General features: G+C 32.2%; 5 protein-coding genes and 1 long non-coding RNA gene across 8 annotated transcripts; 3 read left to right on the forward strand and 3 right to left on the reverse strand.

Moving 5' to 3' along the window:
- Nucleotides 1–4,723: 4,723 nt before the first annotated feature.
- Nucleotides 4,724–5,726, forward strand: LOC108322969 (uncharacterized). Its single transcript, XM_017555290.2, has 3 exons — nucleotides 4,724–5,131; nucleotides 5,238–5,255; nucleotides 5,333–5,726. Exons 1-3 carry the CDS (start codon nucleotides 4,780–4,782, stop codon nucleotides 5,509–5,511), a joined length of 549 nt encoding a protein of 182 aa, XP_017410779.1. The 5' UTR covers nucleotides 4,724–4,779; the 3' UTR covers nucleotides 5,512–5,726.
- Nucleotides 5,727–5,879: 153 nt separating this feature from the next.
- Nucleotides 5,880–7,637, reverse strand: LOC108322968 (probable WRKY transcription factor 41). Its single transcript, XM_017555289.2, has 3 exons — nucleotides 7,019–7,637; nucleotides 6,777–6,905; nucleotides 5,880–6,658 (listed from the first exon to the last, which is right to left on the reverse strand). Exons 1-3 carry the CDS (start codon nucleotides 7,345–7,347, stop codon nucleotides 6,031–6,033), a joined length of 1,086 nt encoding a protein of 361 aa, XP_017410778.1. The 5' UTR covers nucleotides 7,348–7,637; the 3' UTR covers nucleotides 5,880–6,030.
- Nucleotides 7,638–13,614: 5,977 nt separating this feature from the next.
- On the forward strand, nucleotides 13,615–14,962 carry LOC108322923 (uncharacterized). Of its 2 annotated transcripts, none has more exons than XM_052880611.1 (2): nucleotides 13,615–14,511; nucleotides 14,650–14,962. In XM_052880611.1, the coding sequence occupies exon 1, from the start codon at nucleotides 13,668–13,670 to the stop codon at nucleotides 14,499–14,501; it is 834 nt and encodes a 277-aa protein (XP_052736571.1). In that variant the 5' UTR covers nucleotides 13,615–13,667; the 3' UTR covers nucleotides 14,502–14,511; nucleotides 14,650–14,962. The 2 variants fall into 2 exon arrangements, with proteins under 2 accessions (XP_052736571.1, XP_017410711.2); XM_017555222.2 differs by having other exon boundaries at nucleotides 13,621–14,483.
- A 741-nt stretch (nucleotides 14,963–15,703) lies between these two features.
- On the reverse strand, nucleotides 15,704–18,112 carry LOC108322919 (uncharacterized). 2 transcript variants are annotated; one of them, XM_017555217.2, is made up of 6 exons: nucleotides 17,923–18,112; nucleotides 17,777–17,838; nucleotides 17,408–17,540; nucleotides 16,949–17,021; nucleotides 16,292–16,357; nucleotides 15,704–16,164 (listed from the first exon to the last, which is right to left on the reverse strand). In XM_017555217.2, the coding sequence occupies exons 1-6, from the start codon at nucleotides 18,051–18,053 to the stop codon at nucleotides 15,952–15,954; spliced, it is 678 nt and encodes a 225-aa protein (XP_017410706.1). In that variant the 5' UTR covers nucleotides 18,054–18,112; the 3' UTR covers nucleotides 15,704–15,951. The 2 variants fall into 2 exon arrangements, with proteins under 2 accessions (XP_017410706.1, XP_052736762.1); XM_052880802.1 differs by having other exon boundaries at nucleotides 16,292–16,372.
- Nucleotides 18,113–21,598: 3,486 nt separating this feature from the next.
- On the forward strand, nucleotides 21,599–24,664 carry LOC128195540 (uncharacterized). Its single transcript, XR_008247161.1, has 2 exons — nucleotides 21,599–21,697; nucleotides 23,820–24,664. It is a non-coding gene; the product is annotated as an uncharacterized LOC128195540 (long non-coding RNA).
- A 1,973-nt stretch (nucleotides 24,665–26,637) lies between these two features.
- On the reverse strand, nucleotides 26,638–27,496 carry LOC108322928 (subtilisin-like protease SBT2.5). The gene is made up of 3 exons (XM_017555228.2): nucleotides 27,372–27,496; nucleotides 27,133–27,280; nucleotides 26,638–27,041 (listed from the first exon to the last, which is right to left on the reverse strand). Exons 1-3 carry the CDS (start codon nucleotides 27,446–27,448, stop codon nucleotides 26,979–26,981), a joined length of 288 nt encoding a protein of 95 aa, XP_017410717.1. The 5' UTR covers nucleotides 27,449–27,496; the 3' UTR covers nucleotides 26,638–26,978.
- Nucleotides 27,497–27,735: the final 239 nt, after the last annotated feature.

Here is a 27,735-nt window from a genome sequence, read left to right on the forward strand (position 1 = left end):
CTTCCTTAAATGCACCTCGTCACACGTTCAGTGCATTAAAAACGCACTAACCGCTGCATGCACGAACGCCACTTGTCACGTTGGAAGCTTCTGAAGTCAGAGTGAGTGTACAGGTGTCGGATTGGGAGACGTTCGTCCGCACGAACGTGGATTGAACAAAATGAGTTTTCGAAAAACCCTTCCTCTCACCTGTACCACTCATCTTCTTCCTCAGAACCTTAACTCTTCATCTTCTCCAACTTCTCTCTAGAACCTCCCAAACTTCTCTCTACTGTAACTCACCAAGCTTTTCTCCGAATTCCATTTCAGAACCGTAGGAACGTTCGTCCAGCTGTGATCTTCCTTTTGGACCGAACAAAATGTGGATCGGAACTGGTAAGTTCTCGTCGTTAACCGTTCGTCCTTTTGGTTTCATGCGAACCGTAGTTCTGGTTGCATGCATGGGTTATAGGTCCGAGTTGTTCTGATTTTTGGTGTTTTAGATTAAGTGGAAGTTGTTGAGTGAACCTGAGGGTAGAACGCTGTTAGAGGACGAACCAAAACCTTGCATTTGGGAGTACACTGCTATCCAGGTAAGGGAAGCTTAATAATTTGATTCGTACGTATATGATTGTGTGCGAGCATGATAGAAATAGAATGTATGAGATGTATGCTGTGTTTGAGTATGCTTGAACGATCGCTGTTATGCATGAATGAATATGGTATGCGCTGGTTGATACGTATGAATTAGATACTGGATGATTTTTGTATAGTATGATTTATTAATGTGAATTCTATATAGTATGTGAAGTAAATGATGAAACGGAAATTATAAGATTATGAATCGTATGAGAAATGTTAAGCTTAGATGAAGATGAAAATCTGAAATATAATGATCCTGTCATATGATAAAATACGTTCGTCATCGTACGGTCATATACCGTTCGGTTTCTCGGAAAATAATTTAGAGTGAAATTCTTTCATTTGGAAAGGATTCTGTCTTAGAATGAGCGTCCCCATTTGAAATGCTATTTGAGCGTTCGTCTTAAGTAGCGCTCGGTCTTACACTGAGCGTTCGTCCTAATAGCGCTCGGTTTATACCAAGCGTTCGTCTTAAAGTAGCGCTCGATCTTACACTGAGCGTTCGTCCTAATAGCGCTCGGTCTTATACTTAGCGTTCGTCCTAAGAAGTGTACGGTCTTATACCGAACGCTCGTCAATATCTTTGATTCCAGAACGTACGTAAATAGCGTTCGTCTAAAATTTTCAGTAAATGAATATTTGCTTGCGGTCATTGACTGGAAGTTGATCCTGTTAAACAATTGTCCTTAGAGTACTAAATAAATCGTCTGGTTATATCCTTATCCTTTTGAATTTAGTTCAAAGTCTTTAAATTATTCTGAAACACTTATATTATATCGCTATGAGTCGGTTCATTCAACTGATTCTAGCAAAAGTAACGTTCGTCATGTTCAAAGCGTCAACCTTATTATTGTGAAAAGAAACCCCACGGTCTCACTCTCGACGTTCGTCCTCGCTGTGTAGAGGATTGAACGCTCGTCTTTTTATGGAAGTGGAACATAGAATGAAAATGTAAATAAAAGGAAGTATTAAGGTGTGCGAACACTATAAGAAGTGAAATTATGATTTTGGTATTTGAACGAGCGTTCCATGGAGGAACGACTCTGATGTATATTGAATATTAAATTTGGTAAAGTATGACTGTGGATAAGTTAAGACTCGTTGTCCATCCTGATGTTCCGTGAATATTATCTTCATGTAGAGGAAGTATGTCATGTGTGGGAACGGCAGGAGGTCCTTAGTCCATAAGTTAACATGGGCGACGTAAGAACGGACTGACCTCGAGTGGCAGCTGTTTGGTGTATCCCAGTTACTACACCACTCGGGTGCAAGGACGCTTGTAACTACACAGATTCATACAGTCCGGACAGTCGGTCTAGTATTTATATATTTACGTTTTGAATGATGTTATATATATATGTATTGAAGTTATGTGGTTGTTTTAATAGAAATGTTGAAGTATGAATGTAAATTACTTAAGCTTACCCTTCGTTTTCCTTGTGTTGTCACCTTGTATATGTACGTTCGTCCTGTCCTTGCAATGATCATCCGTGTGGATGTAAGCAGATGGTGGTGCGTCACTTGAAGAAGTGCTAGAAGAAGAAAATTTGGAGGACGCAAACCTGGTGGATGTTGAAGTTAAAGCCGAGCCTTAGAGCGCTCGCTCGTGTATTTTAGTTTTGTTACGTTTACTTTGTGGACGTTCGGTTATAGTTTTGTAAAGCCGTTCGTCCCTGAACTCTTGTATGTTTTAAGCGTTCGTTATTTCTGTATCTTCTGGCCGTTCGGCTTTTAACGCTCGTTCGGTTTTGTAAGACTGCACTGTTTTATTAGCTTAATGTAATTAATTCTGATTATGGTAATGACTATATTTTGGGATGTTACAATAAATCTATATTATTAATTTGAAATTTCACCGTTGATATAATTTGTTGATAAATGTCCCAATGAGTTTTTTTCTTCCTTTCTCTAATTTTTTCCTTTTTCTTCTTTTACTTTCTCATTTCCTCCTCTCATTCTTATAGTGTCTTCATTGTTTCCACCTCCAATTCCTTTTTCTCCTCTTATTTGTTTTTCTATTCCTTTTATTCCTTTTTTTCTTTCCTTTCCTTCTTCTCCACAGACATATTTACGTTGTCACATCATTCTCTTCCTCCTTTGTCTTCTCTTCTTTATTCTCTTATTGTTTTCACTCATCTTTCCTTAATATAAAAAGACATTCATCAAAATTTACATGAAAATTTTCACTCATTCTATCAACAAATTTACCCAAAAAAAAATATTGATATATAATAGAAATTATAAATAATTGACAAAATTTATTGAAAAAAGTCATCATTGAATACATCACTAATAAAATTGACAAACATATACATTACAGAAAAAATATTCATCAATACAATTTTTAATTTATCAACAAGTTTTAGTAATGAATCAATTGTCAACAAAATCTATCAATAATTTAAATTTTAAAATTCATTAATAAAAATCATTAATAAATTTAAGTTTATGGACAAATTTATTTTATGTGATAAAAGTCTATCCATAATTATTAAAATACTCTTAGAAAAAGTTAATTTAAAAGATTAATCGTAATTGTTGATGTGTTCACGTTTGACATTGTTAAAACGGTTTACATAGTGATTTTTTTTATGTAATTAACATTTAGCAAAATTTAACTAAGAGTAGGTATTTAACTCTATGAGACTCACATAATTATACTTAGTGGGTTTGGTTCAAAGAATATTTGCACACAATGATATCAAAGATGAAAATTTTTGTTATATGAATAATCCATCAAGCTAATTGATTCAAAAGCTACTTAAAATAAAAGTTGACTAAACATGTAAAAAGATAATGTTTAAAAAGTATACCTCTTCAGTCTTTAATGTTTCAAATGAATCGTGCAAAAGAATGACTTAAAATAATATAATATTTTCGTCATTAACATTTTATTAATAAATGTTAATAAATTTTTTTAATTTTATTCATTTAATAGTAATCAATAAAAACTAATATTGAATTTAAAAATAAAACAAAAGAATTATAAATAAATAATTATCTTATTTTTTTATTTTTTTCATTTTTTTTTTCTTTTTCACTTCTTAACTTTTTCAAGGAACAGTATAACAATGTTAGTTGGATGGAATAATGGCGGACAAGTGGTAGATAAAGTTATAAATGAATTTCTTTTGAAAAGTAAAGATGAAAGCAGAGACTTGTAAAATAGACTAATTCGTTGAAAGTTATCATAATGGTTAGAGATAAAATTATTTGTGAACCTCACAAATTTATCTTTCTTTTTAGTTATGGATGTTTTGTCAATTGATTTAATATCTGAACATAAAATTAAGAATTAACATAAAACATTAAAATAAAAAAATATTATGTTCAATCCGATTTATCTAATCTATATATCGAAAGAATTTTATTGAGTTGAATATTACATATTCAAAGAATTTGCATGAACTAAATTGTTGTTATCTATATTTCTTTTTAGTTACATGACTTGTCCGACATCGTCCTTCCTAGTTAATATATTGAAATATTTAGTTAGTTTTAGCTTCTTTTTTTTAAATTTGATTCTTTTTATTTTAAAATATCGCAACATCATATAAGTGTTAATGTATTAAGACATTCATACATTTTAAATTTGCATGAGTAATAGTCCACATACGTATCTGAACACAATTTAAACAATTATAACATAAAAATAAAAAATAAAAGAACTTGATGGAAAACCGCATCAATTAATAAAAGAATTATAATAGGTTAACAATTTTTTTATAATAGATTATGTCGTCATTATTTTATTGGTTTGTATATTTGAAACGATCCATCACAAATTATCACATAAACTGTTGTAAAAGTATTGTAAAAAAAATTATTAAAAAGATATTTTTCTTACAAACCAAAAACTGATATAAACATGTTAAAATGTTGTCAAAAATGTTATTATAATGAATATAAATACAAGGGCTCAAATAAAACTAAAATTCCGTTCCTGTTTGATGACGTGTTAATTTCGATGTAGAACTAAATTTTTTATTTTTCATAAAAAATGTGTTGGACTGAGATTGAGGCTTTAGAGGAAGGTGGGCCTAAACCCGTTTGATGTACTGAGAAAGGGGCCCAGCCCATTTGGGGAACAAGTTACGATATTGAACGGTGGCGGGTGTTGCATGATGGAAGAGATGAGATAGAAGAGAGAGCAGCGAAATGGCTGGTACGATGAAGTTGTCGTTGTCCCTGCCTCTGGCATCCCTCTGTAAAGCCCCCAACTTTCTGAACCCTCCAACCAGCTTTCTGCAAAAGGACAACGTAAACAGCCTCAGAAGAAGCACCAAATGGAACCCTTGTAACGGAAAAAGAGGAGGGATCGTGTGCGGGTTGCCATTACCGGTTGATCCATGGGCACCCACCATTGATTCCCAGAGCATCGCTTCTCAGCTTTTCGCCTTCTCTTTGTTTCCTTATATCGGATTCTTATATTTCATTACCAAGTCCAAGACTGCTCCAAACCTCACCCTCTTTGGCTTCTACTTCTTGCTCGCCTTTGTCGGCGCCACAAGTCAGTCTCTCTCTCTGTCTGTGCCCCTTTTGTTACTGTAATTCTACTACTCTCTCTGATTTCATATGTTTTCAACCTTTTTTCATGGCTCTGCAAAATTGAACAGTACCTGCTGGAATTTACGGTGAGTTTTAAGTTAATTTACTGAAAATGTGCTCAGTTTAAAGAAGATGGACGTGTGATTTGTGTTTCTCACTACAGCGAAGGTTCATTATGGAACTTCTTTGTCCAATGTCGACTGGTTACATGGCGGGGCTGAGTCACTTCTAACTCTCACTAACTTGTTCATTGTGTTGGGCCTCAGAGAGGGTCTTAGAAAAATTGAAAATTCACAAGAAGATGAAACTTCATCTACTCCTAATTCAAGCTCGGAGGAGTAAAGGAAGGAACCCAGGTTGCAGGTTTGATATTTGAAGTCGTTTTGTTGTTAATATTATTATATCAATGTGTAATTAAGTTGTTGATTGGAATGGAATCTTGCAAAGGTTTGGCCAGCGAATCCAATTTTGATGTGTAATTTTTGATCTGTCGTTCTCTTTTATGCTCTTCACTAGTGTTCTAAAAACTCTCTTATAATATTGATTTATTTCTGAGATGACGCAATCTTGTAACTTAATTTGGTTGGTTAGTTGTTCTTTCTGACTACTATGCTCTTGTACTAAAGATGGGGCATTGGGGTTTTACCAAATAGCAATACGGATTTGGAGCACCTATAAATTTGAAATTACATTCTACAAACTGCTAAATTGTGCCAAAACCGTAATTCTAATATTGACTAAAAGGAATGACATTTATAAGTGCTGCAGTTGCTGATTCTTTATTCTAAAATTCTACTTCTGCCTGGAGTTGTCCTATTTTAGGAAGACTATATTGCTCATTGTGTTCCATTTATAGTGCAATCAGGAGAAAAATCCTGGGGTGTTGAAAGGGAAATTCGGGTCAATTTCCACTGGATCAAGTGAGAAATTGAAATCGGGAATTGGAGAATTGGTTGCTGATGTGTTGGTGGAAATGATCTCATTAATATCTGAGTCTGAATAAGGCTTGTTGTAGATTCCGTCAAACTCATTCATCTGGAAAGTTGGGGATGGGAGATAGTTTGATTCCGGTGTTGTTGGAGATAACAGGTGCGTTTGGTATTGATCGCTCAAGAAGTACTCATTCTCTAGGGTCCCAGGAATCAAGCTGTGGTTGTATGGTTTCATGCATCCAGATGAAGTCGAAGGGAAAGTGAAAGGATATGCCATATCTCCATTGTCTAGTTTATCTGTGTTGACAGACAAGATGTTTCTGAACTTTGTAAGGCTTTCTTGTGATGCCTGTGCATGGTGCATGTCAATGTTATGTCTGTGTGTCTTCTCTTGTTTGTCTGGTGACTTAGGTGGCAAAACGGCGTTGTTTCCTTGAGAACAGGTATGCTTTCCTCTGTAGGTTATGTCAAATATTGTGGGATCTTCATCTGATCTCTGCACTTGCTTCGTTGCCCAACAGCCCTGTGTGTTGCGGAAGGTGCACCTATAGTAACTTCTGCAAGTGATATAATGGGTTGTGAATTAGAAGCTGGCCTTGGTCATGTCAATTTTATCCTTAACTATATGTATCATTATCTTTTAAAGCATGACATGATTACGGGAAATCCCCTCACCTGGGATATTTTGCTCCGAGGATGTCTTTCTGACCATATTTTCTCCAGTTGTAGCCATCTTCTTGTGGTCCTTCAAGACCACTCTCGCAGCTCACTCTTACATGATCCATCCATTTGGGCGTTATCTTTCTGAAGCCAATAAAATATAAATAATTTGTCAGGAGTTATAATATAATAATCAGACACAGTTTATGTTTTTATGTGGCAGAAAACTGCTTCCAAGTCTGTCTAGTAATATTCACCTTTTCTTTGAATCATGTTGAGTTTCTTGGTGATCCTTGATGGCCCCATCAAGATCCTCACTCAGAGGACTTCCATGGACTGATATTGGGGACTCCGGTAACAAAGCTGCAGGTGCTTGACTCGTGGCCTGCAAGTCGGAAGTTGATGCATTGCATCTTAGAATCAGTAGAGCCTTTTCATAAGAAGATAGTATCCTCTGCAGCAGCATGTCTTTTGAGTCAACTGAATACGGCAGTCTCAAGTCTTCCTTCAACTTCCTTGCTAACTCCATCCCTTGAATTAGCTCATTGATGAGTGTGTTCTGCTCCCAGCTCCATTCACTCGCCATTTTTGTGTTGTTTATAATAATAGTGGCAATGATAGGAGATGGTGATGCTTGATGTTTATCTCATGCCCAATAGTCTGACTTCTATTCTGGAAAAGCACTAGGATCTAGAACCAATAGTTTCTTTTTCTGCAGTTGAGTTTGAAGCTGAAGAGATTTATGAGATCCTGGGAGTGATGAAGTGTAGTAAGCAATGACCATGGACGTAGCCAGAATTAGGATTGGTGGTTTGACGTGGAAGAGAGCGGGAGTGAGGTTAGAGGAGCAAAGGGTGATGAGGTAAGGTATGTTTTTTTTGGGTGAATGAAAAGGTTGTATTTAAAGGGTGGTTTGAGTTGGAAAAAAAAGGAGCAAAAGATTGGAGAGTTGAAAGTCCAAGTTTGACTGAGAAAAGCGAGTTTTTCAGCTAAGACCGAGATTTGGTCAGTGGAGAGTGTGGAGAATAGGAAAATGTGACCGAGTCCACCTGGTGTGGTTAAGTTATATGATTGGTTAATCATAAGTTCATGTTCCTGCGATATATGATTGAATCCAAGAGTTCTAGTAAGAGAATTTTCAAACCTCACTCCGCGTGGACACTTTGTCACTAATAATTCTATAATACTATTACTTTTCATTACATTACCCGACTCAAACAAACAAAGAAACATAAGAGACTCCTTACGCGACATGGTTGTTGCCATCAACTCAATTTCTCAGTTGATTTTCGCAAACTATTCATCTAAGACAACATAAAATAGCTACGTAGTTTCATACTCTTAACTATACCTCACTCTATCATCAAATATCTTGTTATTCATATTATTTATTTTTATGTTTTTTTATTTATTAGCTTTGTTCATGTGCAACTAGTTTCGATTTCTTGATTAACTAGGGTTAATTTACTCGAACTTTGCATACATCTATAAATATATCATTAATTATCAAACAAAATTTTTTTATAAGTTAAATTTAAAAATGATAACATTAGTAAATAACCTAAAGAAACTGTTAGATTGCGGGTAGTTCCTGTTTTTCACAAGTTAAATATAAGATGTGTTTTTATGAGTAATAGAGAAGAGGCTTAAAGTTCATAACCTGTTTTTCACAAGTTAAATATAAGATGTGTTTTTATGAGTAATAGAGAAGAGGCTTAAAGTTCATAAGATGCTAATTGCATTTTAAGTTATATTACAAATATTATAAAATAGAAAATTAAATAATTTATCTTTAATTTTTTATAATTATCATTTTTCTAAAACCTAAACCATTTTTTAAACTTTTTTAGCAGTTTTTGGGGCTTATTTTTCTTTCCTATGATTTTGCAAGATAAGATGTAGTAGATCAATTGTGGAAAATTTTAGTGTGGGGAGTTTGAAGTTGTTGTATGTATTTCTATTTCAGGTTTTATTTATGATTTATAATGAATAATATTATTCAATTTATGTATTTAGAAATTGTTTATTTTATTTTATTTTGATAATAATAATAATAATACCAAAATCTTGATAAATTTGTGGAAAACTAAATACATGAGTAACTTCCGAATTCAAACAGAAACATCAACTTCTAATTGTTGTTAGCATTTGGTTTCTGTTACTTTTTGTTGCATGATGCGCTTTCATAGAAACTTGCTGCTATTTCACACCAATGCCTTATCCCTGTTTGCTTTGTGTTTCTTAAAGTCAACATTTGAATGTTTCATTATTATAGACTTTGAATGAAAGGATCTATACATTCTAGCTGCCAAATTATTTATTATTACAATCACAAAGTTCATAATTGAAAGTTTAATTCTTGTTAATTTAGTCTTCAAAAGTTTTCACAATCACAATTGAGATATTGGATTTAACCTGTAGGATAATATAATTTATCTTGTTTAAATTATATATTAAATTTGTCTGCTACAATCACAATATACAAATATTAGAATAATGATATTCAATGAGAATACTTTTAATATTTTTGGAGTTTTTTTAAATATAAGATTTTTCCTAACCCTTACCTGTTTTAATCTATTCTTGTCATCTTCACTTATAAGATAAATTTAAACTTTGTTTAATAATCAATAGTAGTATTAGAATGTAAATCGTTTATCATTAATCTAAAAAATAATGTTTTTTTATTACACCATAAAGTGAAATATAAACTAAATATTTGAAATAATAATTTATTATTACATGATTTATATTTACAAAATGTTTATTTAAAATAGGTTTTTTTATGAAAATTTATCATAAATTTTAGTTATATATAAAATATACATTTATCTTCTGCTTTATGAAAACTACATAATGCATAAATTGATTTATGCATCCTCTCACCCATATTAATTGCCTTTCAGAAGCTCCAATAATGTGTTTGAATAAGATGCTTCTATACCCCTCCAATTAGTTAAATTAAATCTTTGTTAATGTGAATAATTTTTTATAAAAAAAAATAGTGATCCTTTTGTTGAAATATTTTATGATTTTAGATTTATTTTCTTGCTGAACTTCACTAAATAATATGAGTATTTTTATTTTTTTATTACCGACTAACGAGAAAAGAATTTTAAAACTCATTAATAACAAAAGTCCGTTTGATATATTGGTATTTTTTTTTTAAAATTCGACTAATTAATTATGTTTATTAGTATGTCACTATGTTACAATATCTCTAATAGAAATTAGTCATAAGAGTTATTTATAAATAATATAATTAAGTATATATATATATATATATATATATATATATATATATATATATATATATATTTTGAAAAGAAAACTTAGAAGTATCATATAAGGTTATTTATAAGTAAAATAATTATTTTAATATAATTTTTACATATATAAATTGTTTGAAAAGAAAACTTATAAGTATCTTATATTAAGGAGAACATGTAGGTTTTTTTTTTCCAAAAAAATTGAAGACTAACTCAAAAGTGATCACCACCAAACACGGTGGTTTTTTTTTTCAGTTTTCTTGGTAAATTTGTTCAAAAAATTATAAAAATATAATTTTAAGAAAATAGAATTCTTATCTCGAAACTTGATTTCTATTTTTTTTCACAACACTATTTCATTATGTTTTAGAACAAAATCATGTTTTACATTACGACTTTTCTAATTTTCTAATTTTTTGCCCCCACAAAACGTAAAATAGCCCAAATATATACTAAAGGAAAATGTTTTCTAACACAATATTTTGTGGTGATTTTTGAAAAGTATTTCTGAGATACACACAAATACAAAAAGTTAAAAAAATAAAAATTATTAAAGAGAAATTTTCTAAAAGCGATTATATACGCTAGACATAGTATATTTACAACTTCTGTATTTAAGAATGAGAATGCATATATATGAAATTATATTGACCAAATGAGAATCAATCATATATAAGTTTTTCTTTACGTTATATCAATCTCAATTCATACAATATAATAATCAAGAGAATTTTATAGTAATGTATTCTTCGTGCGAATGCAATTGATTTCGAATACTTAGATGAAAAAAAATATAGTAAAAATAATTAATCATTGAGAAACTCAAATGAAATTCATACTAACAGTTAAAATTAAAGTATTATTTTCTTATAGAAATGAAGAGGATGAAAGATAATGAAAAGAAAAAGAAAAAAGTGTGAGTACAATTTTCTTGATCCTCTTATTAATTTGGTACATATTCGGTGGAAAAAATGCGATAAAAAAGGTTATAACATGATAGAATATGATAGAAAAAACATTGCAGTATTCTTAGTCCCACCGAGAAAAAGCAGATTCCATGTCTGTTCATGGATGGAGCAGTATCGATTCAACAATAATCCATGCATGTCTTCCTCTACATAACACCTACTCCCTCTTAAACCTTGCAAAGCATCACTTTTCCACCAATTCCCACCAACAGAAAAAGCAGCAGAGCTCGTTTGGTGAGAAGGTTTCTTAGTTCTTCCAATGAGGTCACACACACCACCCAATGCACCTCCCAAATCAAAGGATCGCTTTTCAGAACACGATGGTACCAGCACTAGCACCAGTGACGCTGAGAGTGATGATCAAAATTGACCCAAGCGGAAGCAAGTTAATTTTACATTATATATATATATATATATATATATATATATATATATATATATATATATATATATATATATATATATTTATTGGTTGAGTTGTAACGTGACGTCAACTAGAAATAAAGTGAATTTATAATTCATAAGTGGGTGTAAACCGCATTCTATAAGTGGATTACGTAGGAGTTGAATTAAGTTTAAAGTTAAATTTTAATATCTGATGTGATGTAGTGAGTTAACTTGATTTCTGATACATGCAGAACTAAAGTTGAGTATGTGCGTAACTTAGTCTGAGAGGGTGAACGTGTGTGATGATTGAAGTAAGCTAAAAGCTTATAGCAGAGAAGAAGCTAAATAAAAGTACTTAAGAATAAAGATCACTAATGTATTTGATGGTTTGGCTATGGTGCAAGTCTGAGGTTGAGACATGTTCAAAATAATTGCATGTAGTGTATGATATAAGATCGACCTCCTGTTATCAATAAAACTGTTTCTTGTTAAAAAATTTATTAAATAGGCACCAATAAGAAACAAAATATCTATCTCCTACTAGTAATCTCATTAAATAAATATTAATCTTTTATTTTTATCAAACTAGTTTTAAATTCGTGCTTATACACAAAATTATGTTTTTTAAGGTTTATTGAAAGAGATTTAGAAATTAAAAAATTAAGAAATAGTTTTAATTTTATAATTAAATTTTGAAAACAATCAATTTTAAAAATAATTTATAGGTTTACAAAGTCAATATATTTATAAAAATATAAATAGTAAATTTGGTAAAAATACAAAATGATAAAACGTGTATAAAGATAGAGTAGACTCTCTGAAAATATAAAGGATATGTATAAATATATAGAGTTGTCTTGCTAAAAATACAAATCTATATATGAACATATTGATGTAATGTGTATTACGAGACTCGTCTAATCAATGCATTGACAAACTCGTTCAATACGTGTTATTAAACTTGTCTAATCAGTATAGTGACACAGTCATCTAATGTGTATTACTAAACTTATTTAATTAGTATATTGACAAACTTGTTTAATACATATCGCAAAACTCGTCTAATCATATAATGGATAGAGTCGTCTAATGTATATGAACAAATTCGTCTACGTGTATTGTTAGACCGATGTACTCAGTATGGACAAACTCATTTAATGTGTTTTACAAAATTCATTTAATCAATGTATGAAGATACTGGTTCAATATTTTTTAAGCATATTTAATCAATGTATGGAATGATTATCTAACTTTTGTGCTCATCTGTTAAGTAGTCTAATATGTATTGCTAGACATATGTAATGTCTTTTGTTAAAGTTATCTAATCAATGTATAACTAGATTTGTCTAATGTCTATTGCAATATTCATCTAAATGAATGGTCAAACTTTTCTAATATATATTATTAGACTTGTATAATTTGTTTGTAGAAATATTTGTCTAATGTATATTGGTAAAGTCGTTTAATTAATATATGAACGACTCGCCTAATATGTATTGTTAGACTTGTTTAATCATCGACAAATTCATCCAATTCTTTTTGTTTTGTGCATCTAATCAATGTATTATGGGACTTGTCTAATAATTTTTGTTATACTTATCTAGTCAACATATAAAATATTTGTCGAATATTTTTTTTACACTCGGTTAATAATTAATAATTATATAGAAAATCTCATTAAATAAATATTAGTTATTGATTTTTATCAAGAAATACCTTGAATTCATCCAAATGTGTGACCAACTTAATTTCAAACATTTTAAATTACGACGTGTGACGGTTAGAAAACGAAAAATAATCAAACCCATGTCCTTAAATAATCGATGAATTTATCACGACTCATACATTAATTACTTCAAGAAAACTTACTAAACTGCTTTTAATTAATAATTGAGATTCTGATCTGATAATCCAAACACAAAACTTATCGAATCATCTTTAACTTATAAATTTGAAGGAAACTTTCTTAAAGCTCCGATTAGAAAGTTTAAAATTGTCAATGAGGTAGATAAATGCATTTATAAACTACTCTTGCTATATGCTATATGAGTTGTAGGCCAAAAACGCAAATGCCATAATAGCTTTTCTTTTCTTGAATTCTTGGTCCACACATTGAGTGGGAACTTCATCAACATGCCAGAGAGATCTGTGGTGCTGCCAATGCCATGAAATTAGGTTCTTTCGCTTAGTTTATTTTTATATGTATTGTGGAAGGACGCAGAGAATAAGTTCCATTTCTGTTTGAAGAAAGAACAAATGAATTGTTATTTTATTTCTCCACTATGGAGGGAAGGAAGGGCCTCACCCTCCCTCGCCATGCCAATATAATACGCCACCATGCAACTGCAAGAAAACAAACAAATCACATCTCACCAACTCAAACCATTGCAATGGCCTCTGCTCAGTGTGTGAAACCCAATACCACAGTTGAAGCTACCCAACCAAAATGTCCACACAAACCAAATAATACTGCAAGTGGAGTTAGCCAACAAAAATGCCCACACAAATTCAACAACACTGCAAGTGAAGTTAGCCAACCAAAATGCCCACAAAAAACGAATAATATTGCAAGTGAAGCTTCCCAACCCAAACCCAATAGCACTACAATTGAAGTTTGCCAACCCAAAAGCCAACACAGCTCGTTTGGGCAAAAGTTATCTGAGATAACAAGCAAGGCTTTCAAAGGGCACCATGCCCGTCATGGAAGCAACCAAAATCAACTTCAATGCTACAGCCAAACTCAGGTTGAGTCGCAAGGCCACAATGGCACCAAAACAGAGACTCACCATTATGGCCAAACTCAGTTCCAACAAGACAAAAAACATGGGGTCTCCAAAACCCAGATCACAGTTACCATGGTTCAAGCACAAATCACCCATTCCGACGAGGACTCTTATCCTTATGGTACCACTACATCATGTTTTGGGGCTCCTGCCAAGAAGAACGGAGAGCTCAACAACAACAAAAAGAATATGAACTTGTTCCGGAGGATTACGAATGGCATGTCTCGCCATAACAGCACTGAAGGAGGTAAAAACAGCAGCAGCAGTGATAGTGAAAGTGATGATGAGAAGTGTAAACAGTGCCCGAAGACGAAGGTGACTGTGTGCACTTAAATACACATGAGTACTCAAGTCTATCCTAAAAAACCATTATATAGAAAATTAAATATTTTACATTGAATGCATACATGTTGGTTAGAACAAGATTTTGTTGATTTCATCGATGACTCTGACTTCTCTGTTTTTTTTATTGCGCCTGCAGAAATGATGAAACGAGAAGCTGCAAACAGGACGCAACTAAACAAAGCTTGTTCAACGAAAGGAAATAACATATTTACAGATAATAAGTGTGTTTGTGTTTTATGATACTGTTCTCGCCCCCAAATAGTTGGGAGAAATAAATTCCAAGGTCACTTGGTTGTGTGTGTATCTTGTGATAAATGATTAATAATATACGTTGAAGTTAATACTGGTCTGTTCAGCACAGGACCGAACAGTACCTTCGTTACCTAGTATGTATTTCGATTAATGTTTGTAAAATTGTGAGCAAACTTAATTTTGCAAATGTTCTTTTAGTTAAGAGCCTATTTAAGTGAACTAGTTTATGTTCAAAAACATTTACGTTGCAAGTGATTTTCATACCATGAATTCTTATAATGTTGATAAAAATCACTTTTATAGGTACAATCTTGCATACTGGAGCATTAATATATTCGATATTTTTGTCAATGCCGCAATGATCGGATGAATTTTTTCTTCATTGCAAAACATCAGTTATAAAACAGAACAATGGTTTAAAAATTTTCATGCATACACCAAATGGTTTGGATGAACATTTGCAAAATCAATTTTGAATGAAACTGATTTTCTAGTGAAGTTGTTGACGTTTATATTTTTTTCATCATGAGAACAAGCTTGTTATAAAATTTGGTTTACAGTTTTCATCCGAATGCAAAAGCTACTTTTAATCACTTCTAGTCAACTGTCAAACCAAGGTTGAGGTGAAAATAAAATTTACCCAACAATACTCAAGCATCTACTTTTAAACAAAATCGTGTTTCATTGGAGTCAATCAGTTCTTATGATTCCCACCATGGAATTACTCCAAGTGCATGTTTTATATTTCATTGGGTCAAAATTGATGTTCGTCCATAAAAGAAAATATATACAGCTTCTGCTTCTTAAAACTATTTTTGACGAGAATACTGCATTTAATGTACACCACGATGGGATACCAAACACGCTTATACTGGTACAAGATCCAAAGAACAGTCATGGCAATAAACATGATTTTCCAAGACGAAAACGCCTATCCAAACACGCAATAGTAACATATATATAAAACTGCATTTAGTTAAACTAACAGTCATAATAGGTTAATCAGTTCCAGCAGCCGTGAATTGATATATGTATTCTGCTGAGTGAAAAAGAAAAAGGCCAAATTCCCCAAAATATAATTACCACCCACCCACAGGATCAAACCTACATTACTACCATGAAAAATACAACAATACGTATATACAACCTTGATATCCTCGAAAGGTAGCAAACGTAGGGGCATTCTTCATCCTTCAAGAGACCTGGAAATGAAAGCAGCAATGGCCTGCACAGCAGCCTCTTCAGCTTCATCTTGGGAGGAATTGCTTGCTTGCAGGTGCTTCTTACCAATTTTGAAAGAGTGGTCACCACCATCGATGACATGCAGGTCGTTGGGTGCTTTCATTTTCTTCCTTGTGGCTTCTAACTTCTCAAGTGGACAGAGACCATCCTTGCTGCCCTGCACAAGACACATAATTATAAACAAATGCACAAGGTTAATTAAGATAATATAAATAATTTCTGCGCACAGTAGAGATTATACAATACAACAATGGTTAAGGACAAACTAGAAAAGAAAGAACTACCTGTACAAACATTGTAGGAATTGTTAGCTGTAACAATGTTTCATCTCTAACTGCACCATTCATTCCCTGCAATATTGGTAACTAAACTAACGTGATTCTTAGTTATGATATTTTAATGGCCTCACTGTTTTACCAAAACACCCACAGAAAACCAATGCACCAGCTATAATGTCACAGATGTGGCATGCCAACAATTGCTCAAATAGAAAACTGAGTATGAAAAGTGCACACGGATACAGAATGCCAGAAAGGAAGGAAAAGGAAAATATTCAAAGGAATAGCATAATAAATATTATTGGATTCAGAGTTCTACATCACAGGCTCCATGGAGAACAATTTCATCAACTAAATTGATCAATTTTATTTAGGATGGTTAGCGTAAGACCAAAATGACATAGTAAGCAAAATACTTATGAACGGGGCATGTTCAAAACAATACAGATTCATTACTAAAGAACAAAAAAGGAGTAAGTGGATTTTGAATTATGTAGAAAATATAAAATGAGGCAAGGAGAATACCCTAAGATAGACAAATAGTTGGAAACCATATTTTTTACCCTTAATACAGCCAAGGAAAAAGGAGAAAAAAAAACATACGCAATCAGTTTATACTGTAGTGAAAAAGATTGGCATGAAGTCTAAAAAGGAACATCAAACCTTTAATGGGTAGCCCAAGCATACTACAGCAGAAACATTATTGTCTTCCATGCTTGCCACCATGCAACCAACTCTACAACCAAAAAATTTCAAGATCCATGACATCGCAAATAACTTGACACCAATCATCATAATGGGGACATCCTCAGGCAAAAATACATGTCCAACATGTGAAAGATATCTATCTACGAATATTTTTAATGTATCTTTTAGATTATCTCTTACGATTTCTTCGTTTTAATCGTTCTCATATTTCCTAATATATCATGATTTGCATCACTGTTTAGTTATTATTTAGTGAGGCTAAGTGCTAGATCTTATGAACAACATCGTCACATTGTAGCAGATCACAACACTCAGAAAATACTATTATTAAAGTCTTCATTACGTCTACCTCAATTGCTATAACCGACAATTCCAACATGCACATTTCAAAAAAATATATATATTGGAACCTACCTTGAACCCATTGATTTGCCTGCAAGTACCACGGGATGACCAGGGTACTTAGTTGCAGTTTCCTTGACAATGTTTGAGTGAAACTCTACAAGTTTTTCAGCCTTAGGAGGAGCCCTCTTTTTTCCAGACATGTCTAGCCCATGACAAACACATCAAAGTCACTTCAGATTTAACACTACACAATCATTAGGAGGTTCACTCCAATAGAAATAATTCATAGGTCACAAATTTATGTACAAAAAAATAATTAAAAAAAAAAGTCAATAACGTTGTGAGCAGTTATAATTTGTACTAGTAAGTTTTATGCTTTAGGTTTAAGCGTGTTTTAATGCCAGTGAAAAAAATGGAATACAGAAGAAACAAACTCACAAGGATAGTCAAAAGTGACAACATCAACAGCTTGCAGTGCCTCTTTCAACATATTCTTCCATCTATCACAAAAATGGAGATGCATCTTTAACAATAAAACCTAGAATAAGATTTAACCCTTTTTTCAATTTTATTAACAGAGTAACCTTAGCATCCAATCAGAAGAGGAAGGAGCACCAGCACCGTGAGCGAAGATCACCACCGGCGACAACGTCGATGCTTCACTCCCACCGTCTTTGCTCCGACGATGACGTTTTGCAGGGCGTGACAAATCCATGCCTTGGGAACAGAGAAATCCCCAGTGAATCAGAAGAAACCACTTGTGTATTGTACTTGTAACCTAACCCCGCGAAATATAACTGTATACACCATTAAATACTAATTTTCCCGCCAAATGTATATTGCACTGTACACCTTCCGTGTTTTGGAAAACTTTGTGTTAAATGTTTTTTCAAAAAACAAATTAAAAAATATGCTAAATAGTTTTATTTAACTATTTTATTTATGATTTAGAAACTATTTATCGATTGAATTTCCAATTTCAATGATACTATTTTTGTTATCTGTAAATCAATTCAGGCCAGCCATTATAACAAAACGATTAGAAGTTGTCAAATTCGAAAACGCTAATTATAAGAGAATAATAATTTACGCTTTTAATATAGGTTGCATTATAAGAAAATAACCAATTTTAAAAATAAAAAATAATTCGTTCTCATTAATTTGAATATAATTTATAAATTATAAATTATTGATATATAATATAATATTTAATATGAATAAAATATTATAATTAATCTGTGAGATAGATTATAAATTAGGTTTTTAACATTGTTATCCAGATTTTAATTTCTTAGAGTCTAATTAGTAAACTAATTACAATTTTTATTTATAATAAATATTATTTTATATATTAATAATTTTTAGTTTATAAATAGTATATAAATTAATTCCTGTAATTATTAATATTTTTTAATCTCTTAATTGTTATTTAAATTTTTTTGTCAACTCGTCTTTATTTATGATTAGGAGTGATTCATCTCGACCTCTTAATTGGTTGATTCAATTTGACATTTCACTTAAATCAACTCAACTCAATCATTTGATTTGAGTAAACTGTATTGAACTTTCGCTCAAAGTGACTTGATTCTACTTTTGCTCTAAACTTTCTCAACTCAACAATCGGCTTAAACCTACTCAACTCGACCTTCAACTAATACCAAATCATCTCAAACTTTAACTAGGGTTTACTTGCCTCAATTTAGCTTAATTGTCAACCAAGACCGACATGTCTCAACCTCTGACCCAGATCAACTAGTATTTACCTTTAATAAGGTCGACTCAGCTTAATCTTCTGCCCAAACCTGCTTTGTTTGACCTTTCAATTCTCGTTGATTGGGCTCAACCTTCAACCCAAATCAACGTAGCTCAACTTTCGATCTGGACCTACTTAACTTGATATTTAGTGTGGGCCTACTCGACTCGATCTTTGGCCCATGCTGACTCGTCTTAAACTTCGACTAGAGTTGACTCATCTCAAACTTTGATCAGGATTGACTTGTCTCACCTTCAGCCACATAGTTGACTCATCTTGAGCTTTAGAAGGGCTGACTCAGCTCGACCTTCTACCAGGTTGAGTCAGATTGTCCCTTGAACTCGAGCCAATTGTGCTAGACCTTCAACGCAACCTGACATTGCTCAAACTTCGACACAAATCAACATTGCTCAACCTTCGATCTGAGTGAATCAGGTCAACTTTTGGCTCGAGTCCACTCAACTCGACCATTAGTTTGACTCAGTCAACTTGGCCTTTTGTTTTGGCCTACCACTACTAAAATACATGGAATTACCGACGGATTTTATCGATAGATGTAAAAAATGTAATTACCGACGGATATTTGTTTTTCGGTAATTATCGACGGAAAAAATTTGTCGGTAAAGTCTTCAGTAATTACCGATGGACAAAATCCGTCGGTAATTCCGTCGATAATACATATTTTAGTTATCGTCGGTCAAAAGCCTTCGGTAATTACCGACGAACAAGTTCCGTCGGTAAATCCGTCGGTAAAAAGAGCGGAAAAATTCCCGCCCATTTTTTCTCTCTCTGCGCGAATAAGACTATATTTTTCTATCTCACAAAACACTTTCATCATTTTTTTCTTTCCTCTCATCTCAAGACCATTTCTCACCTTCTCTACAACCATTTTTCTCTCTCGTGCAACCATCTTCCCACACTACCACCACTACCGTTGGAGAGTGCCACCGTTGCCGTTGGAGAGCGCCACCGCTGTCGTGGGAGAACGCCACCGCTGCCGTGGGAGAACCACGCGAAGCGCCACCGCTGCTGTTGAAGACCGTCATTGCTGCCGTTGGAAAGCGACACCACTGATGTTGGAGAGCGCCACTACTGTCGTTGGGGAGCACCACCGTTGCCATGGGAGAGCGCCACCACTGCCGTCGGAGAACCATGTGGAGTAGTGCTGCCGTTGGGATGCTCAAAAACTAATTGGGGATTTTTCCCAATTTTAGGGTTTCTAAAACAATTGGAAAACCTAAGTAGAGCCTTTGATTTTGGTTTTGGAATGAATTGGATTGTTGTTTTGATTTAGGAATGAAGTTTGATAAAAAAAAAATTAAAATCTGAGGAAACCGAAGAAGGGGAAAGAGGAAGAAGATGAACCAGATCGAGATATTTACCAACGGACGTATCGACGGTTTTTTCCTTCGGTAATTATCGACGAAATTTTGTGGTAATTATCGACGAATTTGGGCTTCGATAATTACCGACAACCATAATAATCTGTCGATAAATATTACCGACAATGCTATTATCGACGGATCAAACTCCGTCGGTAAGCCGTCGAAAAAATGACATTATCGACGAATTTTGGACGTTTTTGATGGATTTTGGTCGTCGATAATAATTGTTTTTTTTGTAGTGTACTCAATTTGACCTTCAGGTCGTGTCACCTCATTTTGAACTTCAAATTCATCTCGACCTTTGGCCTAGATTGATTTGTCTTGAGTTTTGGTCAAAGTCAACTTGTCTCGACCTTCGAATATGATTGACTCTTCTTGAACTTTGGTGAGGGTTGACTTGTTTCAACTTTCGACTAGTCGACTCAAACTTTCGCCTAAATCAATTTTGCTCAGTATGAGACTTGATCTTACTAAAGACAACTAGAATTGACCTTTGGCTAAGACTTACACACCTGGACATTTGGTCAAAGTTGACTTGACTTTCGATTCTAATCGACTTTGCTCAACCTTCGACGTTGAAAGTAGAGGTGATTCTGCCCAAAGAAGAATGAATGAAGTCAATTGTGACAAAGGATCTAAACAAGTTAAATTAGACCGAAGGTTGAATTGAATTACCATGATAAAAAAAAGTCAAATTAAATATTTTTAAAATAATTTGTCTTAAAAGATAAATTAATTTTCTTTATTAAAAAAATTCAAAAAAGAAACGAAGAAAAATTATAAATAATTCAAATTACATGTTATTTAACCTCTTGATAAAACTTTTTAAATTGAATTAACATCGAAGGAGTAGAAGAACTAATTTAAGATTTATTTAAGAATGGTAAAATGAGTTATTTCTACTCATCTTAGATTGATCCGTCATGATTTTTCAGGTAAAAAATCTTAACTTGTCTAGTCAAATGGTGCGTTAGGAGTGTTGGTAAGTTAGCAGAACAGTTGATCAATTTTTTGTATATAATATGTTATTTTTTAAATTAAACAATGATACGTTTACAGTTCTCTAATTTTAAACTTAAACAAAGGACATGTTATTGGTTGGAAAGGGTTAAGAATTTGTGAACAAAAGTGACGAGATGAAAAGTTTTCCCGATCAGCCAAAGTGCGGAGAAATTACACGTGAAAGAGGAGTTCGGAAACAGGAAAACAGAGACAAGACAGGTTCGAATGTCAAACAGCAATTCTATTATAAGATGCTTTTAAGACATGCATTGCAAGCTGATATTATTCTGTGTTTCTACCCTTCTTCATTGCTAAGGCCAATCCTATCTTATTGATTATTCTTTCAACACATGCATGGCTTCTCTTGTTCTTATCTTCCCACAAAACTTTTAAGTGCCAAGATATGGAGGTCCCACATGATAAAAGTCAACGACATTCTTTCACAGCTTCTGGTTTTTTGCAATATAAAAGGGGTTGGTGAAGCCTTAAAAGGAAATAAGAAGCAAGGTTTAGTGAATAAGCAATGAAGGGGTTGTTTGTTGACTCTCCCTCAAGGGCTTCTCTTTTGAATCATCCTAAATTTTGGATCCAAACAGAAGCCCCTGGGGGAGGAGTTAGTAAGCTGCTCCTTATGCCTTTGTTCTTCATCAATTACTATATTCTTCCTGCATGCAACTTCTCCCACAAACAAAATTAATACTTGCCTTCTCTTTTATTATGTGCAAAACTTTTACATCATTTTAAAGTTCAAGTGAAGACACCTTAACGTTTTTCGAAAGCCTTGTTCTGTGCTATACCATATTTCTCTCACCAAGATTACTCTCTTTTCCCAGTCATGACTTTAATTTCTTCACTTCCCGTTCTTCGTCTTTTCTCTCAGCAAGCCTACCACATATTTTATAAAATGCCTTTTCAATTTTTTATTTTTTTTATTAAGTGAAACCACAAATCATACATTGCAACAATAATTTTCATATCATATTAAAATATTAACTTTAGACCTAAATTAATTCACTAAATCAATTTATAAAATAAAATTTACTTTCACTTATATATTTTAAATTGATTTTATATCTAATTTTTACGTAAAATTTCTAAAAAAGCTAGATAATTTTAGAATTTTTAGATCATATAACATAGAAATACGAAGACAATGAAATGAAAAAACTATTTTATTTCGTCGCTTCTATTTCCATTAACCTAAAAGCTTTAAACATATACTAATTCGTTAATGATACATAAAATTGAGGTCAAATTATAGATTTAAGCTAGTTGTGGTTGCTTTTACACTTTTATTGTATTATTTATGGAATGAACTCTTTTAATTACTTTTCAAAACCATTAATCGCCTTTTAAAGTCGTGAAAAGCCAAGGACATCTTGAGTATACATTCTCGATGGGAGAGAATTAAATAAGATTCTTATAGACACTAAAACTCCCTTTACTAGTATTAAAATACAATTACGGATTCAAAATTAAAACTTTCAATGATTAGGTGAAATTGACAATTATTGAATTTTATATTATAAAAAAATAATGAAGATTTATTATTAGTTACATAATAAGCGAAATTACAATTCTTATTTATATATATATATATTTCCTTCAATTATTTTATTTTTTATTTTTTATTATAATAATGAAGATTAAAATAAAATTTTCATTTTTTATTTTCTTGTCCTATCAATTTTTTTTTCTAAATGTATTGGGTTAAAAACTTCTACTTTTAATTTTTATCCTTGTCACTTTTAGACGAGTATAATATAAAATAAGTAAAAAATTCTAAAATTTAAAAATTTGTTAGATTAAATTTCCATATTCCATAAAAGAAGAGTAAGATATAATTAAAAAAACTCGTGAACCTATTATTTTGAGTTTTTAGTTAAAAGTAGTGTTATCGAATCTATTTAGTGTATTTCATCCAAAAACCTAACACATATTAGGAAAAACAATGTTTTTTTACCATTTTGCAAATAGATCCGGTTGAATTCATGGGGGCAACATAAAATAAAGGCAGAGTTAATTACTTTTTGGATCTAAAATTGATTTTGCTACCACTTCGAAGAATCAGTTCAAGATTTCAGGTCTTAGTATATTTTTAAAAAATGGATTAATTATGTTATTTTTCCTAAAATATTATGTGTTTTTTTTTTTCTTTCTTCTTTTAAACTTTGTTTTATGTTTGTTCCTTAAAGTCATAGATTTAATTTTCCATTATCAACACAATTAGTTTAAACTTTGTTTTATATTTGATTTAATTTTTCATTATCAACACAGTTAGTTTTATTTTAACCGTATGTAACGTCCCCATCTCATTTAAGATATGTGTATTGTATCACAGGTGGGCAAGATAGTTTGATAGCAAACTTTGTATCATGTTCTCAATCAGGACAAGTGTAATGTTTCTTCAAGTCGGCAAGATATTTGAATAGTTGAGTAAGGTGAAAACTCAATAGTTTAGTGGAAAGTCTAGATAGCTTAATAAGGTGCTACCTAAACCGCCCACCAAGTTATATGAATTTTTCATAAATCTTACTAAATTATTTAAACTTTTCATTGAGCTATATGTGTTCTCCATGTACTTTAGTGAGTTATCAGACCTTTTTACCGAGCTATTTAAGTTCTCCATGCACTCTACGGGGTTATCTGAATTTTTTATCGAGCTATTCAGATGACTTCCTAACCTGAAACATAATACAAGTATTTTACTGACCTTACCAAAGTGGTATATGACACACGTTGGACATTAAGCTATCTTGTCAACCTGGAGACAAATAGTTTGTCACATTAAAAAAAAATTAAATAGAATAAAGTTTGAAAGAATAACAAAATGTTTAGGGATAAAAACACCATTAATCCTCTAAAAATTCAAAAGATGTAACTACTTTTTTAACCCTTCTTTGTTCAACATTAGAGTGGCGAAGAATATTTGAATGTTGAAACGCAATAAAGTGAGAGTGTGGTTGTAGGTGCACGCCCTTGTCCCCCTAGTGCCCTGTACTTCCCAGGATACAGACATATGCTCATGCCAATGCTACACAAATTCAAGATTCATGGAGAAAATAGCTCCCTTTTCTCGTAGGATTCTCTTCTTAACCTACCACTATTCGTGTAAGGGACCCCTACCCACACTCGTTTATAAAGAACTATCTTCTATCAATATACATCACCACTTTTATTTCTTTATTTTTATCTCCTAATTATTTAACACTTTTTTTATATTTTTATTTTATCATAATAAAATTAAAGATATAAACTTTAACTTTAAATAGTAGAAAAATGAAATTGTGATTATTTTTGTTGTGGATGGACAATGAATGACCTGTGTGACTAAAGAGTAAATTTGTAAGAAGACCAAAAATAAAGATTGTATGGTTTGTGATGCGTGCATGTGAATGATATAACCCCTTGACCAGGCTTTGTTCTGAACTTTGGTGAAAATAGGAAACAAATTATGACACTAGGCCGTACTCTTTCTTTACCATAACTAGCTACTGTTACCAATATTACTCCACACTTGGAAACTTGCCTTTGTACTTTTCTTTTGCTTCTTCTTTCCATTCTACACTTCTCCTAATTATCAATGGACTTTGCTCCTTCTTTCTTCGAAAATGCTAAATTTTCAGGAATCACTTCCTATGGATTAAATTGTACTAAATTTTTTAGAATCAACTTTAACATCTGATTTTATTTTTATTTTTATATGTGTTGTGAATATCGAGAATAAGATATCAAAGAGAATATTGAAGTATATTTATCAAAAGATGAAGAGATCGAGAACAAAATTAAGAAAGTGATGATTACAAAGATAATAGAAGCAAAGAATTGGAATAAAGCTACCGTATAAGTAAAAATTGTAGAATGATCAAGAACTCCAAAAATACATCGAGAAAGATATTCTCTAGACAAAATGGATTATGCAAGATCCAAAAACAAAATTAAGACATATGACAATGGTTGAAAACACAAACTTAGGAAACATAATTGACATAATTTAGATTAGTTTTATAGTGTTATTACACATTATGTAATTTTTTTAATTTTATTTTGGTTTAACTATAAAAAGGATGTATTATAGCACAAATATTCTCATAACATAAGGTCGCTAAGAGGATCATGATCAATTAAGTAAGGATGTTTGTTACAGTTTGGGTTTTCATTATCATAGATTTCTTCAGCTCTTGGTATAATTTGTTTTTGTGCATTTACATTTTTTTTTTACCTTTTGTTTCCACTTTCTCAAACACTTCCAATTTAGTCATCTTCATCTTCACCTTTTCATTTCTATCCACAACTTTTCATATATCCCTTCACACCATTTTAAAAATATAAAAGTATTATCATTGGAAATAAATACATTAATTCCTAATTGATATAAAAAAGAAATTCATGGGATTGAACATCTCTGTAAAATTAATCCACAATATACAATATTTACATTAATTTTGTATTAATCATATATTCCTGAATTAAAACATTGTAACTCAAATTGAAAAACAATTGGTTGTTAGTCCTATTACAAAGTATCAACATCGAGTTAATTTGGTCACCAAAAAAGTATATTGGAGAAGTATAAAACTAAAATTATCGAAACAACGTGATTCAATCAAATTATACATTTTTTTTATTGAAAATTAATAGTTTTAAATCATGTGTTTGACTATTTGCAAAAGTTTTTTTAATTATAATATTTTATTTATAAATTTAAAAGTCAAATATTTAAGGTGAATACCACTCGAATTAATAATTTGTTTGTCATAACTAAAATAAATTATGTGCTAAAAATTATAAGAGAATCACAAGGAAGGTGGGAAATAAGTTATATGAAAAAAAGATAAAGAAAACTTTTTGTAGCAAACTTATGAACAAAATTGGTTAATATGTATGTGTTTGGAACGGTAAATCAAATATAACAAAGTAAATCAAAGATAATAAAGGAGAATACGTTGTTCATGTTTTACGTTTCAGAAGATATAACATTTGTCGTTAAACAAGAGTGCATCTCTAACTTTTAACATCACTTCCGTCTGCTTTTCTTTTCATCTTTTATTACCAGAAATGCTATGAGAAACATTAATCAACTTCGAAAGTTCATCATATTATGAAAGAAAGTTCAAACCCACTTCCCAAAATGCAGATTTTTTGGTGGGTGAAGGTGTCGAAACAGATTATGAAAGAAATAAAAGCTTTCAAATTTGTTTAAAATGGGTTTTCCGGTGAGATACAGTATGATTTTCCTAGACTGTCATAGAGTATTCTGACAGTGCACAGATAATAATCACAAACTATGAGCGTTATTATGCTCAACGTAATTTCAAAGACTGAAAACATGCACACAAATAATCTACCTTAGTTAATTTTCACTAACACATTACACACTAACTTGCCTAGAGTTCACATCTTCGTTGCAAATTATATAAATAAGAAACTTTGAACAAGCAGAGAACTCGATTAAGCAAAAGCATGGAGTTCTTTTCTCCGTAAAAGACTGATATATACATTAGACCAGCTCTTCATTTTTCTCCACAACCCTCACCCCTTTTGCAGATCTGAGCACATTAGCCTGCTTTGAAAATGATGGCAAATTAACACAGGAAGAACCAACATAAGATATGAAAAGAAGAGAGTAATACATAGGAAGGGAAATATATTACCTGATCCTGGGTAATTTCTACTGCAAAACCATCAACAATGACCAAAGAAGATGTCTTCTTGTAGGTTCCTGGCTCTAGAGTACTTGCTAAGAGCTCATCGTGTTTTGTACTAAGGTACAAATCAAGCTCATGTGCCCCTCTCTTGGTTCTGGCAGCAAGAACAAAAGCATGAAGTGAGATGATATATATATTCTTACTACTATAATGAAAGAAAGGATGAGAAGAGGTGAAAAGAGAACCCAAGAGTTCTAAGTCTCTCGTATTCAGGATCATAGCTCATGAAAACAAAGTAGGATTCGACTTTTGTGCTCCCCATTAAGAATGTTTCTTTTTTCCTTCCTTGATAATTTGATTGGAAGATGTATGGTAGCAGTGGCAGTTTTCTGCTGCACCATAGCTACCTATTTATACAACAAAAGGGTCACTCACTTTCCGACCACAAACAATAATAGAGAAAAAAAAGACAACGAGGAGGCCCACGTTGGTTTCGATTTTACGTAAGACCTAAAAGGTTGTGTTGTAACCCTTTCCCTTATACACTGCCATGGAATTTATAATTTGAACCGACTGGTTGAAATTTATATATTGATTTGTAATAGAATA

This window comes from Vigna angularis, chromosome 1, assembly GCF_016808095.1.
Source record: "Vigna angularis cultivar LongXiaoDou No.4 chromosome 1, ASM1680809v1, whole genome shotgun sequence".
NCBI classification, from domain to species: Eukaryota; Viridiplantae; Streptophyta; class Magnoliopsida; order Fabales; family Fabaceae; genus Vigna; species Vigna angularis.